The sequence below is a fragment of the Mustelus asterias genome, chromosome 21, assembly GCF_964213995.1.
Source record: "Mustelus asterias chromosome 21, sMusAst1.hap1.1, whole genome shotgun sequence".
Classification (NCBI taxonomy): domain Eukaryota; kingdom Metazoa; phylum Chordata; class Chondrichthyes; order Carcharhiniformes; family Triakidae; genus Mustelus; species Mustelus asterias.
Window position 1 is genome coordinate 46,435,621 of NC_135821.1, and position 25,080 is coordinate 46,460,700.

Sequence of the window (25,080 nt, forward strand, 5' to 3'; positions counted from 1 at the left end):
GTTCATCGGTGGATTGGTATTTCATTGGTGAATAATGGAACTTCTTCACTCTTTTGCATCCATTGTTATCATGAAGTATTATCACACAGGCTAGAAGGCAGAAGAAAATTCCCCCTATGTTGACCCATCAGTGTAACTTACACCTAGTCCAATCTTAAAAGAAAGAACTTGAATTTATATAGTGTTTTTCAGAACATTAGGGTGTGCTAAAACACTTCAGAGCCAATTAAGCAATTAATAAAAGGTGATCACTGTTGTGATTTCAGAAATGTGGTAGATCATTTTCATACAGCTAGCTCCCAGAAAACTAAATATCCTGTTTCATTTACATTGATTGCTGGATACTATTGACCAGTGCATTGGGAGAGCTCCCTGCTAAACTTCGAGCAATGCCATTCTCTCGGAAAAGGGAGTTGGGACCGTGGTTTCATACCTCGTCCGAAAGGCAATCAACTTTTTGAACTTCAGCACTCTGAAGTATTCATCTAGATTATATATATCATAGAATCCCTACAGTACAGAAGGAGACCATTCAGCCCATCGAGTCGGCACTGACCACAATCCCACCCAGGCCCTATCCTGTAACCCCACGTATTTACCCCGCTAATCCCCTGACACTCAGGTTAATTTAGCATGGCCAATCAACCTAACCCGCACATCGTTGGACTGTGGGAGGCACCCGGAGGAAACCCACACAAACACGGGGAGAATGTGCAAACTCCACACAGACAGTGACCCGAGGCATTAACACAACTTTTAGCAATTACAAAACTGAAATGTGGCACAGTATAACTCCTAACAGCTAGCTATCTCTGCTGTTCCAAGTCAAACAACGTCCCACAGATATAAACCCTTCTTCAGACTTAGCACAAAAAGCAAGTATGCCCACATGATGCTGGATCTTCAACGTTTTAACACCTGCTGTGAATTCATTCCTTTGAATCTTGGATCAAATCTCTGAGACTTCCCAGCCCTGGAAATTTCAGAAAGTCTCTGGAGAGAGAATGGCAGATAGACATTGCATTCTTCCACCAGCTCCTGACAGCAACTGCGAAACAAACAAAAAAATTAGAATGCTCTGTTGAAAAAAAATCTCGTTCCCAGGCAAAATCTCATCCCTGACTTGTCAATCAAACTCCACTCAGCACTCCCAGGGGACACTTTAAAACTACATAACATTGCACAGTGGCACAGTGGTTAGCACTGTTTCCTCACAGCACCAAGGACCCGTGTTTGATTCCTGGCTTGGGTCACTGACTATGTGGAGTCTGCACATTCTCCCTGTGTCTGCGTGGGTTTCATCTGGATGCTCCGGTTTCCTCCCAGAGTCTAAAAGACATGCTGGATAAGTTCATTGGCCATGCTAAATTCTTCCTCAGCGTACCCGCACAGGCGCCGGAGTGTGGCAACTAGGGGATTTTCACAGTAACTCCATTGTATGTTAATGTAAGCCTACTTGTGACTGATAAATTAACTTCAACTTCAACTTTTAGTTCAGATTAAAAATAAACATGATGTCAATTATACTGCTTCAACAACAGTAAAAAAAACAGCTGCAGACAACACAGTGTCAACAAGTTCAAGGGCCTGCTGGAAACATTCTGCAGGGAAACATGATCAAAATATGCCTCTTAAAGGCACAGTACGGTCACACCAACCCTCCAGGCATTTCCTACCCTGTCCGCCCCGGGATCACGTAAACTTACCTTTCTCTCCAGGGCTTAGGCTCTGCCGCCGTCATGACGTTCCTCTTCTGTTCACTGCAGCCCTTCTCTTTGCCGGGACGAGAGAGCTGACGGCCAATCTGATTTGCCTGCAGCTCTCTAAGGCAGGACTCCCTCCTGAGTGAAGGACAGAAATCCTGTCTGCTGCCAATGAAGCTTATTCAAGCATAAAATGACTGTGGGGCATTCAGAGTCAATGCGGATGTGTTCCCCACTGATTCAATGGATGGCGGGAAGGTTAACCCCGCCAACCGAACTATTCAGGCCACTAGATTATCATTTTTATTTGAGTAGGATTTCAATGCAGGATTAAAATGTACTTGTTGAGTAAATTTGTAGTTCAAAGTACCCAACTAAGTATATGCCCTGAGGATTAAATTACAGCCTTAACAAATTATACCATGGGGCGGCACGGCAGCATAGTGGTTAGCACTGCTGCTTCACAGCTCCGGGGACCTGGGTTCGATTCCCGGCTTGGGTCACTGTCTGTGTGGAGTTTGCACATTCTCCTCGTGTCTGCGTGGGTTTCCTCCAGGTGCTCCGGTTTCCTCCCACAGTCCAAAGATGTGCGGGTTAGGTTGATTGGCCATGCTAAAATTGCCCTTAGTGTCCTGGGATGCGTAGATTAGAGGGATTAGTGGGTAAATACATAGGGATATGCGGGTAGGGCCTGGGTGGGATTGTGGTCGGTGCAGACTCGATGGGCCGAATGGCCTCTTTCTGTGCTGTAGGGCTTCTAAGATTCAAGATTGGAGAGCAAACATACAGCCTTCTGACAGAGGGCTGCCCATAAGCCAAGATTGGTGCCATCATAACCAAAGTGCCTGCTATTTAACCAATGAGAGGAAAGGGGTACATTTACACACCAGTTTCTTTCTTTGACTGACATAGTGTGTGATGTTATTTGCTGTGGCATCATGTTAACCCAGAAAGGGACTGAGTTTCTCTAAACACATTCAGATAGCCTTATAATCAGCAGTCAACAGAAGGATTCATTCGTCAGGGTTGAATTCAAGCCCTGATACCAGGGAAGAAAATACCTTGTTCTAACTTAGAGTGCATTTTAATGCACAATGACAGCACTTTCATTATTTTGATCTATTTTGCTTGAATATTGATGCTTTCAAAATGTTCACTGTTCTCCTTCTGGGTGATATGGGTGTGAGTACAATGGAATGCAACCTGACACATCAGTGCGGTGAAGTCAGATGTAAGCGTAATGTAATGATATTCTATCTGGTGCCACATTCTGTTGAAGCTTCTTAAAAAAGCTTTTCAAAACGCTTCCCCCACATCACAAACAACTGAATCAATTTTTGGCATTGTCTTTTCCACCAACTATGTCGCTTAAACACCAATGAGATAGGTGTCCTGTTAAAATTCTGAAATGGAAATTAGGAATTGGGGCAGTTTGTTAATTGGAGAACTTTCACCAAAACTGAAATCAACAGATAGATGATGATGGGCTTACCCCCATACTATTAAATTTCTGTCTCCAAGGCCCTGCTTAGATGTAGAACAAATACCGGCATTGTATATCTATATACGTTACATATACTAAGCCCACACAAGCAGGGTGGATAATTTAATCCAGGATACAGGAAACCACACAACCAGTTTGTGATCAGGAGAAAAAAATCTTTTGGATCTTAAGGTGTGCTGTCACCTAAAAGTACAAAGAAATGAAATATTTTCATCATTTATTACAGTTCCTGTCAGTACTGAAAATAATTCTTCACAAAATCTCCCCGGTGGATGTTTGCTAGGTCCAATCCTATCATTGAAAAATACAAGTTTTTTTTAAAGTTTATATATTAGTGTCACAAGTAGGCTTACATTAACACTACAATGAAGCTACTGTGAGAATCCCCTAGTCGCCACACTCCGGCACCTGTTCGGGTACACTGATGGAGAATTTAGCATGGTCAATGCACCTAACCAGCACGTCTTTCGGACTGTGGGAGGAAACTGCAGCACCCGGAGGAAACCCATGCAGACACGGGGAGAACGTGCAGACTCAGCACAGACAGTTACCCACACCTGGAATTCGGACCCCAGTCCCTCGCACTACGGCAGCAGTGCTCCTTACTTGAGAAAGGATATACTGGCACTGGAAGGGGTGCAGAGGAAATTTACTTGGTTGATTCCAGAGTTGAGAGGGTTGGCTTATGAGGAGAGGCTGAGTAGACTGGGACTATCCTCATTGGAATTGAGAAGAATGAGGGGGATTTATAGAAACATTATAAAATTATGAAGGGAATAGATAAGATAGAAGCAGGGAGGTTGTTTCCACTGGCGGGTGAAACTAGAACTCAGGGGCTCAGCCTCAAAATAAGGGGGAGCAGATTTGGGACCGAGTTGAGGATCTGTGAGATTACGGGGATCGGGCCAGGGTGGGATTGTTGTCAGTGCAGGCTTGCTGGGCCGAATAGCCACCTTCTGCACTGCAAGGATTCTATGATTCTTGATTCCATGAGCATCCATGACATGGTTCCAACAGGTTGATAATCAGTATACTAATCCTTCCAACATATCCCCACTGTCCCCAAAGGGAAGAAAAAAGTGAAGATGCAGAACAAGCTGATGGGAGTTCACCCTCAGTTGGCAGTGAGGGTCACCAGCAAAATCTTTTTGGATACCTGAAAGTGAAAAATTACCACAATTTGGCAACAGCTGGCACAGCAATATCGAGCTAATGTTAAAGTTCATTTATGAGTGTCACAAGCAGGCTTACATTAACACTGCAATGAAATTACGCGTGCGGAAACAATGTGCGAATTAGAAATGTGATACTGCTGCAGTGGGGTTGGTGCTGCAAAAGGTGAGCTTAAAGCACATTGTGAAGGGAATATTGTTATTACTTCTCTGCCTCTAATCTATTTTGTTCTCCACTTGTGCATGTCAAATGCCGATTTTAAGTGCAGGAAGCAATAACAATTCAACTCCCCAAATTGAGATCCTTCATGTTGATGACCACAAAAATGGTCATCCAAAGTAAAACAGCCTTTGTTTCCAATATGTGTGCTCTTCAAAGTTAAAATGGTAGATGGAGTTCAATCCTGATAAATGCGAAGTGATGCATTTTGGTAGAAATAATGTAGGGAGGAGCTATACGATAAATGGCAGAACCATAAAGGGTGTAGATACGCAGAGGGACCTGGGTGTGCAAGTCCACAGATCCTTGAAGGTGACGTCACAGGTGGAGAAGGTGGTGAAGAAGGCATATGGCATGCTTGCCTTTATTGGACGTGGCATAGAGTATAAAAGTTGGGGTCTGATGTTGCAGATGTATAGAACGTTGGTTCGGCCGCATTTGGAATACTGCGTCCAGTTCTGGTCGCCACACTACCAGAAGGACGTGGAGGCTTTGGAGAGAGTACAGAGGAGGTTTACCAGGATGTTGCCTGGTATGGAGGGGCTTAGTTATGAGGAGAGATTGGGTAAACTGGGGTTGTTCTCCCTGGAAAGACGGAGGATGAGGGGAGACTTAATAGAGGTGTATAAAATTATGAAAGGCATAGATAGGGTGAACGGTGGGAAGCTTTTCCCCAGGTCGGTGGTGACGTTCACGAGGGGTCATAGGTTCAAGGTGAAAGGGGGGAGGTTTAACACAGAAATCAGAAGGACATATTTTACACAGAGGGTGGTGGGGGCCTGGAATGCGCTGCCAGGCAAGGTGATGGAGGCGGACACACTGGGAACATTTAAGACTTATCTAGATAGCCATATGAACGGAGTGGGAATGGAGGGATACAAAAGAATGGTCTAGTTTGGACCAGGGAGCGGCACGGGCTTGGAGAGCCGAAGGGCCTGTTCCTGTGCTGTATTGTTCTTTGTTTGTTTGTTTGTTGTAAAAGATGTTGTAGCTGGAGTTGTGAACACACTTCCACAATGAACAAAGCAACAACAACATCATGGAACACTCCAAGGTGCTTTACAGGAGCATTACAAAACAAAGTCTGACATTGAGCCACATGAGAAGATGTTAGGTCAGAAAACTAGGGGCGGAATTTTCCGTTGACCTCGGGCCGGATGTTTCGGACTTGGGGCCAAGGTAGCCGGAAAATCCCGCCCAAGATGTTTGGCCAAAGAGGGTAGTTTTAAGGAATATCTTCAAGGAGGAAGGAAAAGTAGAAAGGTGAGGAACTCCAAAACTTGGGGTCTGGTCTGCTGAATGTGTGGCCACCAAAGGTTAAGCGATTAAAATCTAGAGTGCACCAAAAGCCGGAATTAGGGGAGAAAGGGAATCATGGAGGGTTGTGGAGTAGGAAGAGATTACAGAGGTAGGGAGGGAAGAAGTCGCGGAGTGATTTGAAAACAGGAGTTATTTGACCAGAAACTAATATAAGTCAGTGGCACAGGGATGATGAGGGATCTGGAATTTATTATGAGGTAAGTGTGTGTAATAGAACTTTAATGACCTTAAGTTTACGGAGGTAAGAATTTGGGAGAATGAGCCAATGGTGCGTTAGAATTGTCAAGAGTCAAGAACATTTCTAAGTCAGATAGCACCAATATGATGCTGAGTATAATTTTGTACTACAAAATTTCAGTAAAACCCAAGGGGTTTCCCATTTTTTGCACCCTTTGCCACCGGGTAACACATAGTGTTGGCGGCAGTGGAACTAAAATGTCCTGCCAGCAGGAAACGTCTGCACCAAATTTTTAATCATAGAATCCCTATAGTGCAGAAGGAGGCCATTCGGCCCATCGAGCCTGCACTGACCACAATCCCCATAGCCCCATGTATTTATCCTGCTAGTCCCCCTGACACTAAGTGACAATTTAGCATGGCCAATCAACCGAACCTGCACATCTTTGGACTGTGGGAGGAAACCGGAGCACCCAGAGGAAACCCACGCAGACACGAGAAGAATGTGCAGACTCCACGCAGACAGTGCTCCAAGCCGGGAATCAAACCCGGGTCTCTGGCGCTGTGAGGCCGCAGTGCTAACCACTGTGCCACCGCGCCGCCCCAAATCTTGAAAATATATAAAATATGCCATGTTGGTTTCAATGTAATTTGCAAGAATAATGGTGTTGTGCTGGTAAAGTGTCTGGCAGATCTAATTTTTGGAAGAACTTTCTTTGTAGATTGCATTGTAATGAATTATTAACATTAGCTGTTGTGTCAACTCTGAGCTGCAGCAGATGTCACCTGGGCAATAATAGACATTACTTGGGATGAATTGCTTCAATCCAGTTTGACCAATTATCCCCTGATTTGGTGCATTCTTAGTAAAGAAAGAGAGTGGCACTGTGAGAGAAAGATTTATTTTGTGCAGTGAAACTATAAACTTGATATTCCTCAGTATACAACCTTGGACACAGATAAACTGCACACTGTAGTATACTCTTCATACCCTTCAATTATGTTCCTTTTCTTGGACTTCCAGATTTTTGATGGTAAGGACAGCTCCTCGCGATTGCTTGGTACTTTCAGTGGATCAGAGATGCTTGATACCATTCTGAACAGCACATCAAACAGCCTGTGGCTTGAGTTCATTACAAATGCAGAAAATACGAGCAAGGGATTTGAGCTCCTTTTTTCAAGTAAGTGTCAGATTAAAGATAGTCAAGAAACTGTGTTAGATGAGGTCGCGTAAGATCTAGTGACTTTGAAGATAATTTTTGATTCATTTTGATGAGATTCTTGCGGATGCTGAGTGTTATTGATCCCTTGGTGCATCACGATGAATCTGCAACTCTTAACTCTGTGGACTTTCCTCTCTTTTTATTCTGATTATCAAGGTGAAGGGTGTCAATGAGCTGGGAAAATGAGCTTTTCATAATTGACATTTGGTGTTGTTTAGGCAACGCAGGTAGGGCACCAACTTCTTCTGTTATATCCCAGCAATTTACTTCAGCTTTTTCTGGTGTGAATACTTTGTTGACACATGAGAACGAGAGGTCACATGGAGTGAAGCAGCACAGGGGGCAATGAATCGGTCCATCAGTTATTCATCACCATCTTATAACAGTCATCATCAGATGGTGCAGGTAACAGGCAACTGAAGCAACATCCCCCATTTTGCGCCAATGCCCCAGATTAATTGGCTGTCCAAGATTTGTTTTTTTTAAAGTTGATTTATTAGTATCACAAGTAGGCACAAGTACACTGCAATGAAGTTACTGTGAAAGTCCCCTAGCCGCCACAGTCCGGTGCCTGTTCGGGTACACTGAGGGAGAATTTAGCATGGCCAATGCATCCAACCAACACGTCTTTTGGACTGTGGGAGGACAATGGAGCATCCGGAGAACGTGCAGTCTCCACACAGGCAGTGACCGAAGCCAGGAATCGAACCCAGATCCCTGGCACTGTGAGGTAGCAGTGCTAACCATTGTGCCAACATGGTGCCCATAGAAAGATCACTGGCCAGTACGGAGATCAAACCCAGGACCTTGACGTTATTAGCACCACGCTCTAACCATCTGAGCTAACTGGCCACTGCAGCAATTTGTAATTGCACAGGTAAAAAACATTCAATGTGGCTGTGGGAACATTCCAAGCCACATTAGTATACTGACGCACAACTCCACAGAGGGGAAAAAATGGACCTTTCCACTTGTGATTTAAATACCATGTTTAAATTTTCTGCTTTACTGTCAGGATAGAACCTGTTTGGAGGCTGAGTTATAAGGTCACATGAACTTATCTGGAATGCCCACCTGCAACCCTTTGTAGTGAATGTTGTTGCATTGGCAGCATTGAAATAATAAAAAATAAATTGAAAATAGGGCAGGTTAAAAGTTACTCATTGTCCCTTTGTTGCTGGGGTACAGCGCCAGGGACCCAAGTTCAATGGTTAGCACTGCTACCTCACAGCGATTCCCGGCTTCGGTCACTGCCTGTGTGGAGACTGCACGTCCTCCGGATGCTCCATTGTCCTCCCACAGTCCAAAAGACGTGTTGGTTGGATGCATTGGCCATGCTAAATTCTCCCTCAGTGTACCCGAACAGGCACCGGACTGTGGCGGTTATAGGGTGAAAGTCATGTTGAGCAAGAGGTTAAAGTGATACTTGGCACCGGTGAGAAATGTAAGGGACAGCAAGGAAGTTTGTGCCCAAATGGAAGTGTTGGTCAGTGTGGGTTCCTTAAATCACCGACATCAAGGACTTCCAACAAAGGTTGTTTATTGCCAAGCTTAGCAGCTACTTGCAGTACTTGAGCTCTGCCTGAGGTCCCAAGGATAACTCCCACCACGTCACCTCTTATGTAGTCGCGTCATGACCTGTTCACGTGACCAGTCGGTGGACAGTCAGTTGGGAATGCAATCTCAGAGCTCATTATTGTGGTAAAGCAAAGGAACCTTAGTGTTCTGGAAGTGTTGATGATGGCACTGATAAGGACATATGAACATAAGATCTAGGAGCAGGAGTAGACATATCAGCCCCTTCTGCCTGCTCCATCATTCAATACGATCATGGCTGATCTTGTTTTGGCCTCAACCTCACTTAACCTGCCTGTTTGCCATAACACTTCAACCCATTACGAATTAAAAATCTGTCTATCTCCTCAAATTTATAAGGAGTAGGAGTAGGTCGATGAAAGTAGTTTCAAAGAACACAGTGCGGGAACGGTGGCGCAGTGGTTAGCACTGTTGCTTCACAGCGCCAGGGACCCAAGTTCGATTCCAGCCTTGGGTGATTGTGTGGGTTTTCTCCGGGTGCTCTGATTTCGTCCCATAGTCCAAAGATGCACAGGTTAGGTGAATTGGCCATGCTAAATTGCTCCTTAATGTCCCATGATGTGTAGGTTATGTGGATTAGTGATATAAATGAATGGGGTTACGGAGATAGGGCAGGGAGTGGGCCTGAGTAAGATGCTCTGTCAGGGAGTAGGTGCAGACCTGGTGGGCTGAACGGCCTCCTTCTGGACTGTAGGTATTCCATGAATGTGTCCTGAGCAGTGACAAGACCTCAAATTGAGGACCACAAAATGATGGATCAAATAATATTTCAATCTCTACCTCGTGCAGATTCGACATTACACTTGTTTGTTTCCCACAGCCACCAGCTGGGATATGCAGATGGTATTGTTTAAAAGTTTATTTATTAGTTTCACAAGTAGGCTTATATTAACACTGCAATAACATTACTGTGAAAATCCCCTAGTCGCCTCACTGTTCGGATACACTGAGGGAGAATTTAGCATGGCCAATGCACGTAACCAGCACCTCTTTCGGACGGTGGGAGGAAACCAGAGCACCCTGCATTTATTTTATGACTTGTCCCTGATTGACTTTGAGCAGTTTTCAAATGTCCAGATTAAGAATTTATCCTGTGCAGGTATTCATAGTTAATGCCACAGTTAGTATGATGTTTAATCCACTTTTCCTGTAGTTCCAAGTGAACAAATTCCAATTGAGTCAGCAATCCATGGACTCAGCCAAGTCATTTCTAAGAATACAGGGATAGTTTGCAAAATTGAAATTATAATGTATACTGACAGTGTTATCTTTCTGGTTATTAACTGTAGATTATTACTCAATGAACTTGAATAGATAATGTCATGGTAGTTACTCCTGCAGAGAGAGCATTGTATTCGGCAAGTTTTCTTTGTAACCAAGCCAAAGTTGAACATTTTTTTATTCTGTACAAAAGTTGTATTTTCAAGTCTCAAGTGGTTTTGATTTTTTTTTGGCAGGTTTTGAACTGATTAAGTGTGAAGATCCAGGGACACCACAGTTTGGCTATAAGACCAAGGATGAGGGCCATTTTGCCGGGACCACAGTTGTCTTTGATTGCATTCCAGGGTACACTTTGCGTGGGGATTCCCAGCTGACCTGCTTAACTGGAGATCGCAGGGCCTGGGACAATATGCTGCCTTCCTGTGTTGGTAAGAAATCAGATTTCAGCAGTCCATTTTCTTTTAAGGTTTATTTATTAATGTCACAAGTAGGCTTACATTAGCACTCCAAAGAAGATACTGTGAAAATCTCCGAGTCGCCACACCCCAGCGCCTGTTCTGGTATACTGAGGGAGAATTTAGCATGGTCAACGCACCTAACCAGCGCGTCTTTCGGACTGTGGTAGGAAACCAGAGCACCTGGAGGAATCCCATGCAGACATGGGGAGAACGTGCTGACTCCACACAGACCAAGGCCGAAATTGAACACGGCTCCCTGGCTCTGTGAGGCAGCAGTGCCAATCACTGTGCCAAGGTGCTGCCCTAATGAATGAATACCTGACTCTTCTGGCAATATTTTAATATAATAACAGGTTATTAAAGGAACTTAAAAGCAGTGTTACCTCAGTTCCTCTGCATCCACCCCCAGCCATGCACCAATTCCTTGATGGGTAATCATGCAAGGGGAGCACATAGAAAGTAGAAGCAGGAGTAGGCCATTCGGCCCTTTGAGCCGATTCAGCCATTCATCTTGATCATGGCTGATCATCGAATTCAATATCCTGATTCCCCCTTCCTCCCATATCCCTTGATCCCTTTAGCCCCAAGAGCTATATCTAATTTCTTCTTGAAATCAGATCCCCCATTTTCTGAAATCACAAAATGAACTCAATGGCAGTCTGAGAGTAGAGATGATGTTCATACAGGCCATCTTCCTGTGATGGAGGGAATGTACCCCTCAGAGTTTTGGAAACAGGAAAAATGACTTGACCCGCCAAGGTTCAAAGGACAATCCAGAATGACTGCCAGGCAAAATTGAATTAGTTGTTTCCACAGCAGAGCAGGAATTATAAATGCAAGATTGATAATGTTGTTCCGAAGCTCCATATGGCTATTGTCTTTCATTGACATTTCAATTACCGCAAATCAGTTGAGTCCTCGGATAAGTGTTATTTCTTTGATGTTTCAGGCTGCTCTCTCTTGTACCTTTATCATCAGATTTCTCTTTTGCATGTGAAGCATTCAAACGTTGTTTTCTCATCTTATAAATGTTTTCAGCTGAATGCGGAGGTGACATCATTGGAGAGAGCTCTGGAAGAATCTTTTCACCTGGGTACCCCGCACCATATGACCACAATTTACATTGCACCTGGTCTGTTGAAGCAGACCCCGGCAGTACGATTGGGTAAGAAAACCGTTCCAGTTAACAACAAAGAAATCTTAATTAAAAATTACTCTGTGGGCGTATAATTAAAAGGCTTTTGTACATTTTCTATGTTGTTGCTGCTTTTAAAGCCAAAGGTAGGAATGAATTAGACTATTAGCCCTCATTTATGGCAAAGTGAGATGTGATTTGCATGTTAATTGCTACATGAAGCAGATGTGTATTTTCCCCTTGAAGTTGTGCTTTGGATTTATTAAATTAAAAATTTTAAGAGAAAATTCGTTCAATGGGCAATGGTACTTTGAGAAAATGGGCCACCTCAAATCACATCTTAACACAGCACTATAGTTAGCACTGCTGCCCTGGTTCGATCCTGGCATTGGGTGACTGACTGTGTGCAGTTTGCATGTTCCCCCCGTGTCTGCGTGGGTTTCCTCCGGGTGCTCCGGTTTCCTCCCACACTCCGAAGATGTGCAGGTTAGGCCATGCTTAATTGCTCCTTGATGTCCAAGGATGTGTAGGTTAAGTTGATTAGCCTGGGTAAATGCACAGGGTTGGAGGGAGTGGGCTTGGATGGGGTGTTCTTTTGGAGAGTCGGTGCAGACCCCATGGGCAGTATGGCCTCCTTCTTCACTGTAGGGGATTTGATTTGATGTACATTTTGGGTGAGTTTGCTGTCCAGTTTTTTTAAACCATCGAAACCCTGCGGTGCAGAGGGAGACCATTCGACCCATCGAGTCTGCACCGATAACAATCCCACCCAGGCTCTATCACTGTAACCCCACATATTTATCCCATTAATCCCTCTTGCCTACACATCCCGGGACACTAAGGGTCAATTTAGCATGGCCAATGCACCTAACCCGCACATCTTTGGACTGTGGGAGGAAACTGGAGCACCCGGAGGAAGCCCACGCAGACACAGGGAGAAAGGGCAAACTCCACACAGACAGTAACCCAAGCCGGGAATTGAACCCAGGTCTCTGGTGCTGTGAGACAGCAGTGCTAACCACTGTGCCACCGAGCTGCCCCAGGATTACTGTAAAATATGTACAATAGTTCAAATAAAATGGTGACGCCTCCACCTGAGAGCACTGGCAGGACCACCCCATCCAAAAGATAGTACTTGTGGCAGCACAGCCCTCCTTCATGACCAGATTAAGGGTTCACCTCGATCTTTATGTTTAAGTTTCTGGAGTGGGACGTGAATAAAGAACAAAGAAAATTACAGCACAGGAACAGGCCCTTCGGCCCTCCAAGCCTGCACCGACCATGCTGCCTGACTCAACTAAAACCCCCTATGCTTCCGGGGACCATATCCCTCTATTCCCATCTCATTCATGTACTTGTCAAGACGCCCCTTAAAAGTCACTACCGTATCCGCTTCCACTACCTCCCCCGGCAACGAGTTCCAGGCACCCACCACTCTCTGTGTAAAAAATCTGCCTCGTACATCTCTTTTAAAACTTGCCCCTCGCACCTTAAACCTATGCCCCCTAGTAATTGACTCGTCCACCCTGGGAAAAAGCTTCTGACTATCCACTCTGTCCATGCCTCTCATAATCTTGTAGACTTCTATCAGGTCTCCCCTCAACCTCCGTCGCTCAGTGAGAACAAACCAAGTTTCTCCAACCTCTCCTCATAGCTAATTCCCTCCATACCAGGTAACATCCTGGTAAATCTTTTCTGTACCCTCTCCAAAGCCTCCACATCCTTCTGGTAGTGTGGCAACCAGAATTGAACACTATATTCCAAGTGCGGCCTCACTAAGGTTCTATAAAGCTGCAACATGACTTGCCAATTTTTAAACTCAATGCCCCGGCCGATGAAGGCAAGCATGCCGTATGCCTTCTTGACTACCTTCTCCACCTGCATTGCCACTTTCAGTGACCTGTGTACCTGTACACCCAGATCCCTTTGCCTATCAATACTCCTAAGGGTTCTGCCATTTACTGTATATTTCCTATCTGTATTAGACCTTCCAAAATGCATTACCTCACATTTGTCCGGATTAAACTCCATCTGCCATCTTTCCCCCAAGTCTCCAACTGATCTATATCCTGCTGTATCCTCTGATGGTCCTCGTCGCTATCCGCAAATCCACCAACCTTTGTGTCGTCCGCAAACTTACTAATCAATCCAGCCACATTTTCCTCCAAATCATTTATATATATTACAAACAGCAAAGGTCCCAGCACTGATCCCTGAGGAACACCACTTGTCACAGCCCTCCATTCAGAAATGCACCCTTCCACTGCTACCCTCTGTCTTCTTTGACCGAGCCAGTTTTGTATCCACCTTGCCAGCTCACCTCTCATCCCATGCGACTTCCACATTTTGACTCAGAGGAGAGCGCTGGTACTCTGATCATTGGCTGACGCTGAGAAATGAATGAAAATCAGCTGACAGGAAAGCTCTTTGAGTTGATTGAAGACTGACCTTTCACCCTGAAGACCCCAATTCTGGTCTTGTCGGGGCAGTAATCAAACTGGTCACAATGTCCACCTGATATCATCAGCAATGGATTCATTCTTCTGAATATCTTTCAAAGAATAACCTCTCTCCGCATAAAGCATTATGAAAACCTTTGATTTTTTTTTGTGATAATGATTTGTGATGTGCTTCAAGAAGGTAGTTCATGTCTCTTACAACTCGCAGGATAAACGTGATGTGCAGATAGATAATCCAGTGGAGGATAACACTGAGATTGGTCTTCTGAATGGGATTAATTAGAGCGTTTGTCTCTCTGCACATGAGCATTAAGAGTCTCTCCAGGCTTAGCGCAGTGAAAATTCATTAAAAAAATAATGAGATACATACAATTGAGTCGACAGACATGCTGAGAAGAGGCTGAACTATGCTAATGCAAACATAGTTTAAACTCTTTTAAAACAAGAGTGTTCTTTTGCCAGACTGGGAAGAGGGTTTGATAATGCATAATAAAAGCAGACTACCTCCAAAATACAACTGGGCCTGCGATCGTTATGCAGACCATTAATATGCAATTAATTTTTGCTTCCCAAGTTTGCAAGTATTTACTATTCTTCCCCTCTGCTCTGAGATTTGCACTATTCCCTATCTCGGAGGTTGGAAAATTAATCGTTGAGCAGGTTGCGAATTGAGCAGGAGGAAACCAATTAATTTTCAATGCCATGGCTCTGTTTAGTCTCCCTGTCCATCAGTCCAACCCAAGTTGGGGGAGGTAGGATGCACACCTACGCTGCAGCACAATGGAACCCAGTGGAACCACAGGTAAAGGGTTAGGACAAGCAGCCCCTCAAGTCCACTTACTCACCTTTGATCCACAACCTACCTGGTAGCCTTAACAAATAGAAGTCCATCAATCTCAATTTTGACATTTTTAGTTGAACCAGCATCGGCACCTTTATAAGGAGGAGAGTTCTATATTTTCATTATTCATAATGTGGAAAAAGTGCTTCCTGAGGGGCGGCACGCTGGCACAGTGGTTAGCACTGCTGCCTCACAGCGCCAGGGACCCGGGTTCAATTCCTGGCTTGGGTGACTGTCCATGTGGAGTTTGCACATTCTCCCCGTGTCTGCGTGGGTTTCCTTCGGGTGCTCCAGTTTCCTCCCACAGTCCAAAGATGTGTGGGTTAGGTTGATTGGCCATGCTAAATTGCCCCTTAGTGTCAGGGGGTTGGGAGGGTAAATAAGTGGGGTTATGGGGATAGGGCCTGGCTGGGACTGTGGTTGGTGCAGACTCGATGGGCCGAATGGCCTTGTTCTGCACTGTAGAGATGCTATGATTAATCGATTTTGCTTTTTAAGGTTGTGCCCCTGTTCCTCAGTTCCCGATGTGGAGATGCCGGCGTTGGACTGGGGTAAACACAGTAAGAAGTTTAACAACACCAGGTTAAAGTCCAACAGGTTTATTTGGTAGCAAAAGCCACACAAGCTTTCGAGGACCTGAAGAAGGGGCTCAGAGCCTCGAAAGCTTGTGTGGCCTCAGTTCCCAGCCAGAGAAAGTAGTTGTGCGTCAACCATTTATCATCCTAAGCACATCTTAAGATGATTAGATTGTCCCTTGTTAGAATAACTGAAAATAGTTTAAACTGGTCAAAGTGTCCCTGGCATTTTTAGCCAGAGAATGCCTGTGGAGAAAAGATTAGCAGATTTTTATCTGAACAAAAATGAGTTGAACTCTGAGAATCGAGCACAGAGATCAGGGGGTAGCTGCTGAGATTTTGCCATGGGAATTCGGAGGTCAGTAGGCACAGGTGATTCTGTATTGTAGTCCCACCTCCAAAAACAAGACTAAGGCAGGGGAAGGCCCCAATTTGAGCCTGAGTGGGGTCTGCCATCTGAATGAGCAAAACTGAGGCAAAAACCAAGTCGTCCCTTCCAACTACTGCCTCCCTTACTGACCTCGCTTAACATTAACTTGCCTCCATTGTCACCATTAAGCCCCTTAAAAGTCCTCTGATCCTGACTTTCTGTCCTGCTACCTTGGCCTTCCTGTCTTTTATTTTGCAGGGTTACAGAGGGCTTCCCATGCCCGTCCTCCCTGGTGAAATTCCTGTAAGGCCTGCCTTTGAGTCTGGGATTCTGTGTGTGGGCTTCATGCCCCACATCCCACAATGTGGTTACCGTGACAAAAACAGAGTAGGACTTTGGCCAGCACCGGTCTGTGACCTTTTATTTGCCATCCACCTCCTTTTGGTCCTGTTTTAGGACTGCAAAAATTGGGCCCCACATGTCATAGTCTCCCTGCAGAGCTGAAGGGAGCTATCTGGCCCATCAAATCTGCACCAACTCTCTGACAGATATCTTCCCCAGGCCGTCTTCCCATTCCCGTAACCCCACACATTTACCATGGCTAATCCATCTAACTGGCACATCCTGGGACACTAAGAGGCAGTTTAGCACGACCAATCCCCTAACCTGCACATCTTTGGAGTGTGGGAGGAAACCGGAGCACTCGGAGGAAACGCACACAGACACGGGAGAACATGCAAACTGCACACAGTCACCAAAGGTTGGAATTGAACCTGGGTCCCTGGCACTGTGAGGCAGCAGTGCTAAGCACTGTGCCACCGTGTCACCTGCTAACCCATTACATTAAGGGATAGCAGAAGACAGTAAAATTAAACAATGATTGAAGAGCCCCTCAATTTTCTGAACTCAAATGAATACCAGTCAAGGTTCCACAACCTGATCTTACAATTCAAACAAGTATCAGTTGGTGATTCTGTGCTGGTACAGTATACCCTGCAAGATCAGTGCATCCTCACAGACATGCCGTGCCTACAATTGAAAGCAGCCCTCCAGATGGATGGCGCATGCGTAACTGAGGTGCAAATACAAATGGGGCATCATTTGTATTCCAGACCCCTTGGTCGTTATATAGGCCAACATTCCATTCAACCTCCTTGATGACATTTTCCCAATTAATGTGTTGCTCAATAAAGTTGATGGAAACAAATCGAAATAACCAAGTTTGCAACACCTTTAGTGGAACAAGTGGTTAGTACTGCTGCCTCACAGCGCCAGGGACCCAGGCTCAATTCCGACCTTGGGTGACTGTATGGAGTTTGCACGTTCTTCCTGTGTCTGCGTGGGTTTCCTCCAGCTGCTCTGGTTTCCTCCCACAGTCCAAAGATGTGTGGGTTAGGTGGATTGGCCATGCTAAACTCTCCCTCAGTGTACCCGAACAGTGGCGACTAGAGGATTTTCACAGTAACTTCATTGCAGTGTTAATGTAAACCTACTTGTGACAATAACAAATAAACATTTCTGTGGGATTACTGGGATAGGGCCTGGGTGGGATTGTTGATGGTGCTGGCTCGATGGGCGAAATGGCCTCCTTCTGCACTTTAAGGATTCTCAGGACATTAGAAGGTTTAGATGTGGGGATATAGAAGTGTACACTATGCCCTGATAGGACTTGGGTTCATGTATCCAATTTACCGCAAAGCACAGATCTCAAGTTGTAGAAAAAGTGCTTGAGAGGCACGGCAGTTTACATGGTGGGGAAGTTGGTGGGCCGGTAATCATTGAAACCCCGCGCCCCCCCTTACATGGCTTCTCGACAAAGAGCTAATATCATCTCAGCAGTGCACGCACTAAGCTGGGTCGGGGGCATCTTAATACATTCTACTGAATTGGACGGATCACTGAAATTTACTCTCAGTTAACCTTTCCGTTTTAAATATGCTTGAGCACTTATCTGATGGGTGAAAAATCTGACATGAATTTAGAATGTTCTTATGGGATTGAAGCATCTTTACATAGCAGTGAGTTTGATCGGCAGCCTTGGGATTTCTTTCTAATCTTCAGCTGCCTGGCAGTGAACTGAAAGTCAACCACAGTCCACTTATCCAATTAAGAAAGAATCCTGACTATTAGATTAGGAGCCGTGAAGTGGTAGAATACTAGCCCATTCTCAAAGCACCACACATATTGCCTTGCTGCATAGAGAAGAGGCAACAGTAGAGACCTCAGGAGGGAATGAAGCAGAGAGTTTGTCACAACTGACTATGGTGCACTGGTGATAGAAACCATCTAACATTTGGCCCATGGGAAGTGCCAGACACAGGGAAAGAGGAAATAGCTCCAGATTGATCTTGCTTAGTTCAGATTTGTGAAAATCTTTATACCTTATGGTTAGTTTACATTGCAAACAAGTAATTTTTACATCAATATTGACAGGATAGATCTTAATTCAGGGAGGTGAATTAATTTGTAACAGAAAGTCACTTTAAGGTTACATTTTTACCATCGATGAAGCAGGCAAATGGCATGGAATCATAGTTTCTGCAGTGCAGAAGGAGTCCATTCAGCCCATCGTGTCTGCACCGACCACAATCCCACCCAGGCCCTATTCCCGTAACCCCTCATGTTTACCCTGCTAATCCCCCTGACACTAGGGTTAAATTAGCATGGCCAATCCACCTAACCCATACAGACACAAGGAGAATGTGCAAACTCTACATATATAGTGACCCAAGCCGGGAATCGAACCTAGGTCCCTGGCGCTGAGGCAGCAGTGCTAACCACTGTGTCACCGTGCCGCCTAATTTAGATTAGTCACCTCTGCCTGGCCCTGATCCTTGGTGGGACAACTCCAACACACACCCTACCGCTCTCACTTCCCTCCCTGAGCCCACCACTTTGTCCTGGATGTGGTTCAGGCTGACAAGGGCTGCTCCATTGCAGTCTGGAAATTCCTGCAGGAATAGTCTCTGTGATTGTCAACTGACTTGAATTGACTTTGAAAATGGCTCAAGTTCGGGATTGTGGCAGCCAACCAGCAGGGAAGCTGGCCAGCGCCAAATCAGCACCCACTCTCTTCTGATCTGAACCCCACACTACATTACAAATAACAGCCCTTGAAATAGAGGGAGTTTGAAAGTAACCAAAGATGAGCGCTACATTGAAGGACAATTCTTGTTCATCAGTCCTCTTCCAAATTTCAGGAGGGAATGTGAAAGTTTTCCTTGCCGGTGTTTTCATCTCTCATGCCTGCCAGTACCATCAATGGCCACTTCTTCTCATCCACCACATACAAGTGGCAGTGATGGAATGGATCTTGGGTCCCTGGAAGAATTTATCTTGTCTGTCTCATTTTCGTCTGGTCTGTCCTCTGGAAGAAGGATTGAGGAAAGGAGTTGAGAGGAAGAAGAGGATGGAGGGATAAGTGGGAGACAGTGGGTGACTGGGAATAGGGCTAAGAAACCTTTAATGGCAGGGAGGCTGCTGGCAGCTCTCTCAAAATGCAAGCATTCTAATTGTCAACAAATCTCCAACTTTCAGTAAGGTGGGGGTGGTTTATAATCTTCTCGTAGGCACCCTGGGTTTGGTACTGGGGAGGTTATCCTTGGTAATTCTTAACCTCCCCGTAGACTGAGTAATTATCCCCACATCCAATTCACCAACTTCCTACTGCTACTGTTTCCTTTCCCTTTGGTGCATGAGGGGGGCATGCTTCTCAGGTCTTTTAACTATGCGTGAGGCTGCTACCTCTTCAAGATCTTAATTTAATAAACTATTGTCGATCCCTTTTTCCTCCGCTCCCTGAATGAAATTGGTCACCAGCACTGCTGCCTTACAGCACCACTGTCGCGGGTTTGAAACCGACCTCGGGTGACTGCCTGTGTGGAGTTTGCACGTTCTCCCCGTGTCTGTGTGGGTTCATAGAATCATTGAATCAACAGTGCAGAAGGAGGCCATTTTGGCCCATCGAGCCTGCACCGACAACAATCCAACCCAGGTCCTATCCCCATAACCCCATATTTTTACCCTCCTAATCCCCCTGACACTAAGGGGCAATTTAGCATGGCCAATCAACCTAACCCGCACATCTTTGGACTGTGGGAGGAAACCAGAGCACCCGGAGTAAAATCCATGCAGACACGGGGAGAACGTGCAAGCTCCACACAGTCACCTGAGGTCGGAATTGAACCCTGGTCCCTGGTGCTGTGAGGCAGCAGTGCTAAACACTGTGCTACCATGCCACCCCAAACTCAAATCAATTCTAGCAGTGGTTTTCTCCCATAGCCCAAAGATGTGCAGGTTTGGTGGATTGGCCATGGTAAATGCGTGGGATTATGGGGATAGTGCAGGAGGGGGGTGGATGGGGGGGGGGGGGGGGGGGGTGGTTTGAGCCTGGATAAGATGCTCATTCAGAGACTCAGTGCAGCCTCAATGGGCCAAATGGCCTCCTTCTGCACAATAGAGATTCTATGGTTCTTTTATGGCTCTAAAATCACTGAGCATTGGTGCAGTTAGCATTTAGCACAGGTAAGTTTTTGCACATTCAGGAGCTGCAAGCAATAACTCATCTTATAGCTGACCAACAAGTTGCAGTGTTTCACGGTCCTTGGGAAAGGCACAGGGAAAGTTTTAAAGGATGCATTGATATTTCAGAGAGTCAGCAGCTACAACCATTTATTTGGTACCTTTAACCTGGCAAAATATCCCGTACACTTCACAATAGCAAAATCAGCCAAAAAATGTAACTCCCAGTCAAAGAAGGAAGTGTTCAGATAGGTGCCCAAAAGCTTCATCAAGCAGGTAGATTTTAAGGAATGCTTTAAGGGAGGCAGAGAGTGGATGCGTGGGTGAGTGGGGAAATCCCTTTGCCTAGCACCTAATCAGCTGAAGACAAGGGAGCCGATGTAAATACAAACATCAACAAGCTGGCATAATGAAGGTGCCACTGGGATAAGGGCTGTACAATCAAAATGGATTTTAGGTTAATTGTCTGCTGATGCACATTAGGTCACAATATAGTCACAGCAATAGCTTTGAGAGCAAATGTTCCATCACGTGACTTTGAATGTTAAAAAGGCCAATTGTGGTGTTACAGCCCCTGCTATAAACACCTTCAAAATAAGACCCAAGTAAGGACCAAGATGTCACGAGGATTTCCAACATATCCTGAGTGGAATGTTGGGTGTCACCTACTGTTCACAGAAATATGCCCATCCCATGAGAGTATTTTAATTGAATGGAATGGCTTCTCCCTCAAGGCAGCTGGCTTAGTCAACACCGTATCGTACACCAAAATCAACTCGGGCATTTTACTTTCTATGGAGGAAACTGGTTGACAGAAGAAACCACTATCTAGCTACATGGTGCAGAAACGCATCAGGCTTGTCACAATTTTGTTATTCCATTTATGAAGAGGATTGACGCTGTCCCCAACTCATCACATTTTCTCTCTTTCCCACACTTGATATAATTGTGCTCAATCTGTCAGCCTGCCCAATGTTAGCGTTTTTTTTCCACGATCAGGTAGAGAATGGCATGTGTCACCACATGTAAACAGTAAAAGCATCCACTTTGTGTAACATATTGTCAATAATGAAAACTAGAAAGTCTTTGACCTACGCACTCACAGTTGGGATAGCAAGGGTTGGCTGCAGTGATCTCAATGCCCGGAGGCCTGAGAAGTCAGATTTTCATCCACTGGCTGCTTCCAAAACGTGCATGGGTTATCTCATAAGGCGCAGGACTTTGTATGACTGCTGATGTTCCCTTGGAATAGCACGCTGACACTCTGATGGTTCACACGTGAAGAATGGCTGCACCTTCAGGAGAGGAGAAAAACGGTATAAATAGAACTATAAAATTGATTTATGTATCATTGTGCATGGGTTGTATGCTGTCTGCAATCAAGGTCACTCCAGATGATGCTTCATAAACACCGTGACCACTTTAGTGTATTTGGTAGCAGATTAAATAATGCACATTAAGGACTGTGGGCATTTGTGAAAAAAATAATCACAGCTGTCTCTTGTATTTGACACTTTTAAATCTCATCTCTGGGTTGCAATGCAAGTGATATTGAAATTGTTGCACCGTGCTTATGAATGTGAATTAACGTGAGGGTCACAATTGAAAGCAGCAAGTGCTTGGCAATCTCCTATGGCTTGTCAAACATTGAACATTCTCTGTGCCTATTTCCACCCTCAAGATTGTTAACTGTTAAATCCTCCCTTTCTTTGCTATCATCTTCACTCTTGCTCTTTGTCCCCCAACATCTTATAAGACCATATGGAGTCTTAAAAAGCCACTCAACCAATTTCTTCCCAATAGACCATCTTGGGTATGTGCTGTCATGCACACTCCCCTACCTCTTTAATCTCCAGAAGGAAATAAATTAAAAAGTAGCGTTTTCAGCAAGACGAGCTCTCTGAAATTCCTCCCAGAACTCCAAAGGTAATCAAGTAACAGGCAGGATATTAATTTCATATCAAAGTCTGTGTTATTCACTCCTGACTGGTTGCATTGCCCACGGTCCCAACAGGAATACAACCATCAAAAACCAAAGTTGATTATCTATGCCTGTACTCCTTCGCAGAACCATCAGTCTTTTTCTTAATCAGGTAGTCCCCAATTCCCTTCTGAAGGATATTAATTATGAGGACGTTAGTACAAAGAATAAAAAGTTGGCAATACATCTTGCTGATTTCACATTTTACCCTCCCTTTCTCTGCACCAACTTTATCACACCCGCATCCTATTATGCAATTACAACGCTTCTATATCATGTAGGGGAGGCAGTGGCGTAGTGGTATTGTCATTGGACTAGTAATTCAGAGACCCAGGGCAGTGCTCTGGGGACCCGGGTTCGAATGCCACCATGGCAGATGGTGAAATTTGAATTCAATAATAATCTGGAGTTAAAAGTCAAATGATGACCATGAAACTATTGTCACGAAAACCCATCTGATTCACTAATGTCCTTTCGGGAAGGAAACCTGTCACCCTTGCTCGGTCTGGCCTACATGTGACTCCAGAGCCACAGCAATGTGGTTGATTCTTAAATGCCCTCAGTGATAGGTGATAAATGTTGGCCCAGCCAGTGATGCCTACATCCCACGAATGAATAGGTAGAAATGTGACAAATTTTGCTTCTATTTCATTGCAAGACGAATTAACAAATTTTTGCCACCCCATAAATACATTTGCAATATCCTCTGGCAGTGAATTTGAAAAGCAATTGAAAAATATGAGGCAAAAACAGAATTCCAATGTAATTTTTGTCGTACCATTGCTGCAGGAGTCTTATTTTAATGTTTCTGTCCTCCCCAGAGGAAAATTGCATTCAAGTTATTTACACTGGCTTCACATCAAAATCTGACTATCAACACCAATCCTCGAATATCTGCATTATTCCTGAAGTTACCTCAGCAACATTCTTCTTAATAATTAAAATTAGCTCCACTCTACCCTGCAAAGGACACTTTCAAAGTTTAAAGTTTATTTGTTAGTCACAGGTAGGCTTACACTCACGCTGCAATGAACTTACTGTGAAAATCCCCTAGTCGCCACACCCCGGCGCCTGTTCGGACCCACTGAGGGAGAATTTAGCATGGGCAATGCACCTAACCAGCACGTCTTTCGGACAGTGGAATGAAACCCGAGCACCCGGAAGAAACCCATGCTGACACAGGGAAAATGTGCAGACTCTGCACAGACAGTGACTAAAGCCAGGAATCGAATCTGGGTCCCTGGCACTATGAGGCAGCAGTGCTAACCACTGTGCTGCCCTACTTGATTGTGCACCTATTCTGGAAGGGGTTAAATTTACACCCCAAATTCTAAGAACAGGATGTAGTGGATTGGTGTAATAGTGTTTTCCAGAATTTGGTAAGCAATTAAAAATTATTCTTACCGAAACCTGCACTTAACCAAGTATTAGGGCTAAGTTTGGCCTTCACGATGGATATACTGAGATGAAGAGGAACTACTTCTTGCAGAGGGTGGTGAATTTGTGGAACTCACAGCTCCATAGCGCAATGCAGTCTGAATCATTCCAAAAGAGAAAATGCTGGAAAATCTCAGCAGGCCTGGCAGCATCTGTAAGGAGAGAAAAGAGCTGATGTTTTGAGTCCAGATGATCCTCTGTCAAAGCTGAATCATTCAATGTTTCAAGAAGGAGATAGATATATTTCTGATTTTGGAAAAAAAAACCAGGTTGAAATGAAATGGGGAACATGTAGGGAGGTGGATTTGAGACCAGGGAGAGATCAGCCACGATCTATTGAATGGCGGAGCAGGCTCAAAGGGCTGAATTGCCTACTTCAGCTCCTAGTTCCTATGTATACCAGCTGAGATTATTCATGAAGGCCCTGCTTTCTCAGCCTTGCCCCCTGCCTCAGGTGTGGTCATCCGCAGATTAAAATCACCATCAGTCAGCTCTGTCCCTCAAAGGGAAGAGCAATCTATGGTCAGCTGAGACTATGGCGACTTTACCACCATTCTGCATGGGAATAGTAGAGGTACACGAATCTGAGTGCGACATGCCATCTGATAGTGCATCCTCTTTACATTTGCACGGTCATTCTTACAGGGGGTGCAAGACTTATACTTGGCTTATGTTGGTGCTTACTTCCCATCATTGGCAAACATAGTAATTCTAAGTTGCAGGTTGATGTCGGCAAAATTGTCACAGAAATTAGCATCAATTTCAGCATTTCAGGATTTTCCAGGCGATGTTGTTTCAATTTCCATGGTGCTATATGCTCACCTTGCACATACGAATCATGGATTGAGCTGTGTCTGGGGTTGACGTGATAAGGAGCTGCATGCGTGGATACAGGCACAGAATTCTGTCTCCTGATCAGCGGATGTGTGCTCTGGAGAGCTGTGAGGGACGTTTGCTTTTATAAGAGTGCACTTAGAAAGACCCTCCAGCTCTGGACATGCCGGAGCTGCACTGTACTCAGTGCAGAGGAGAAAGCAGTTCGGATGTGATCGCACACCTCATGCTTTAGCGCCCTCACCAGTTGAATCGCTGAACCGGCTCCAGAGTTGGACTGTCGCTTCCACTTTAGTGAGCTGGATTGCTTTGCAGAAGGTGAAAGTGGCAGCA

The 25,080-nt window shown here is 44.9% G+C and overlaps 1 protein-coding gene across 1 annotated transcript in view; it reads left to right on the top strand.

Moving 5' to 3' along the window:
* The window catches only part of csmd2 (CUB and Sushi multiple domains 2), a 1,866,499-nt gene that overhangs the window by 1,444,664 nt on the left and 396,755 nt on the right, over positions 1-25,080 (top strand). Inside the window, exons 23-25 of the mRNA XM_078237109.1 lie at positions 7,121-7,277; positions 10,373-10,564; positions 11,633-11,759. Of these exons, the coding sequence (XP_078093235.1) occupies positions 7,121-7,277; positions 10,373-10,564; positions 11,633-11,759 (476 nt within the window). The remainder of the gene's footprint in view (positions 1-7,120; positions 7,278-10,372; positions 10,565-11,632; positions 11,760-25,080) is intronic.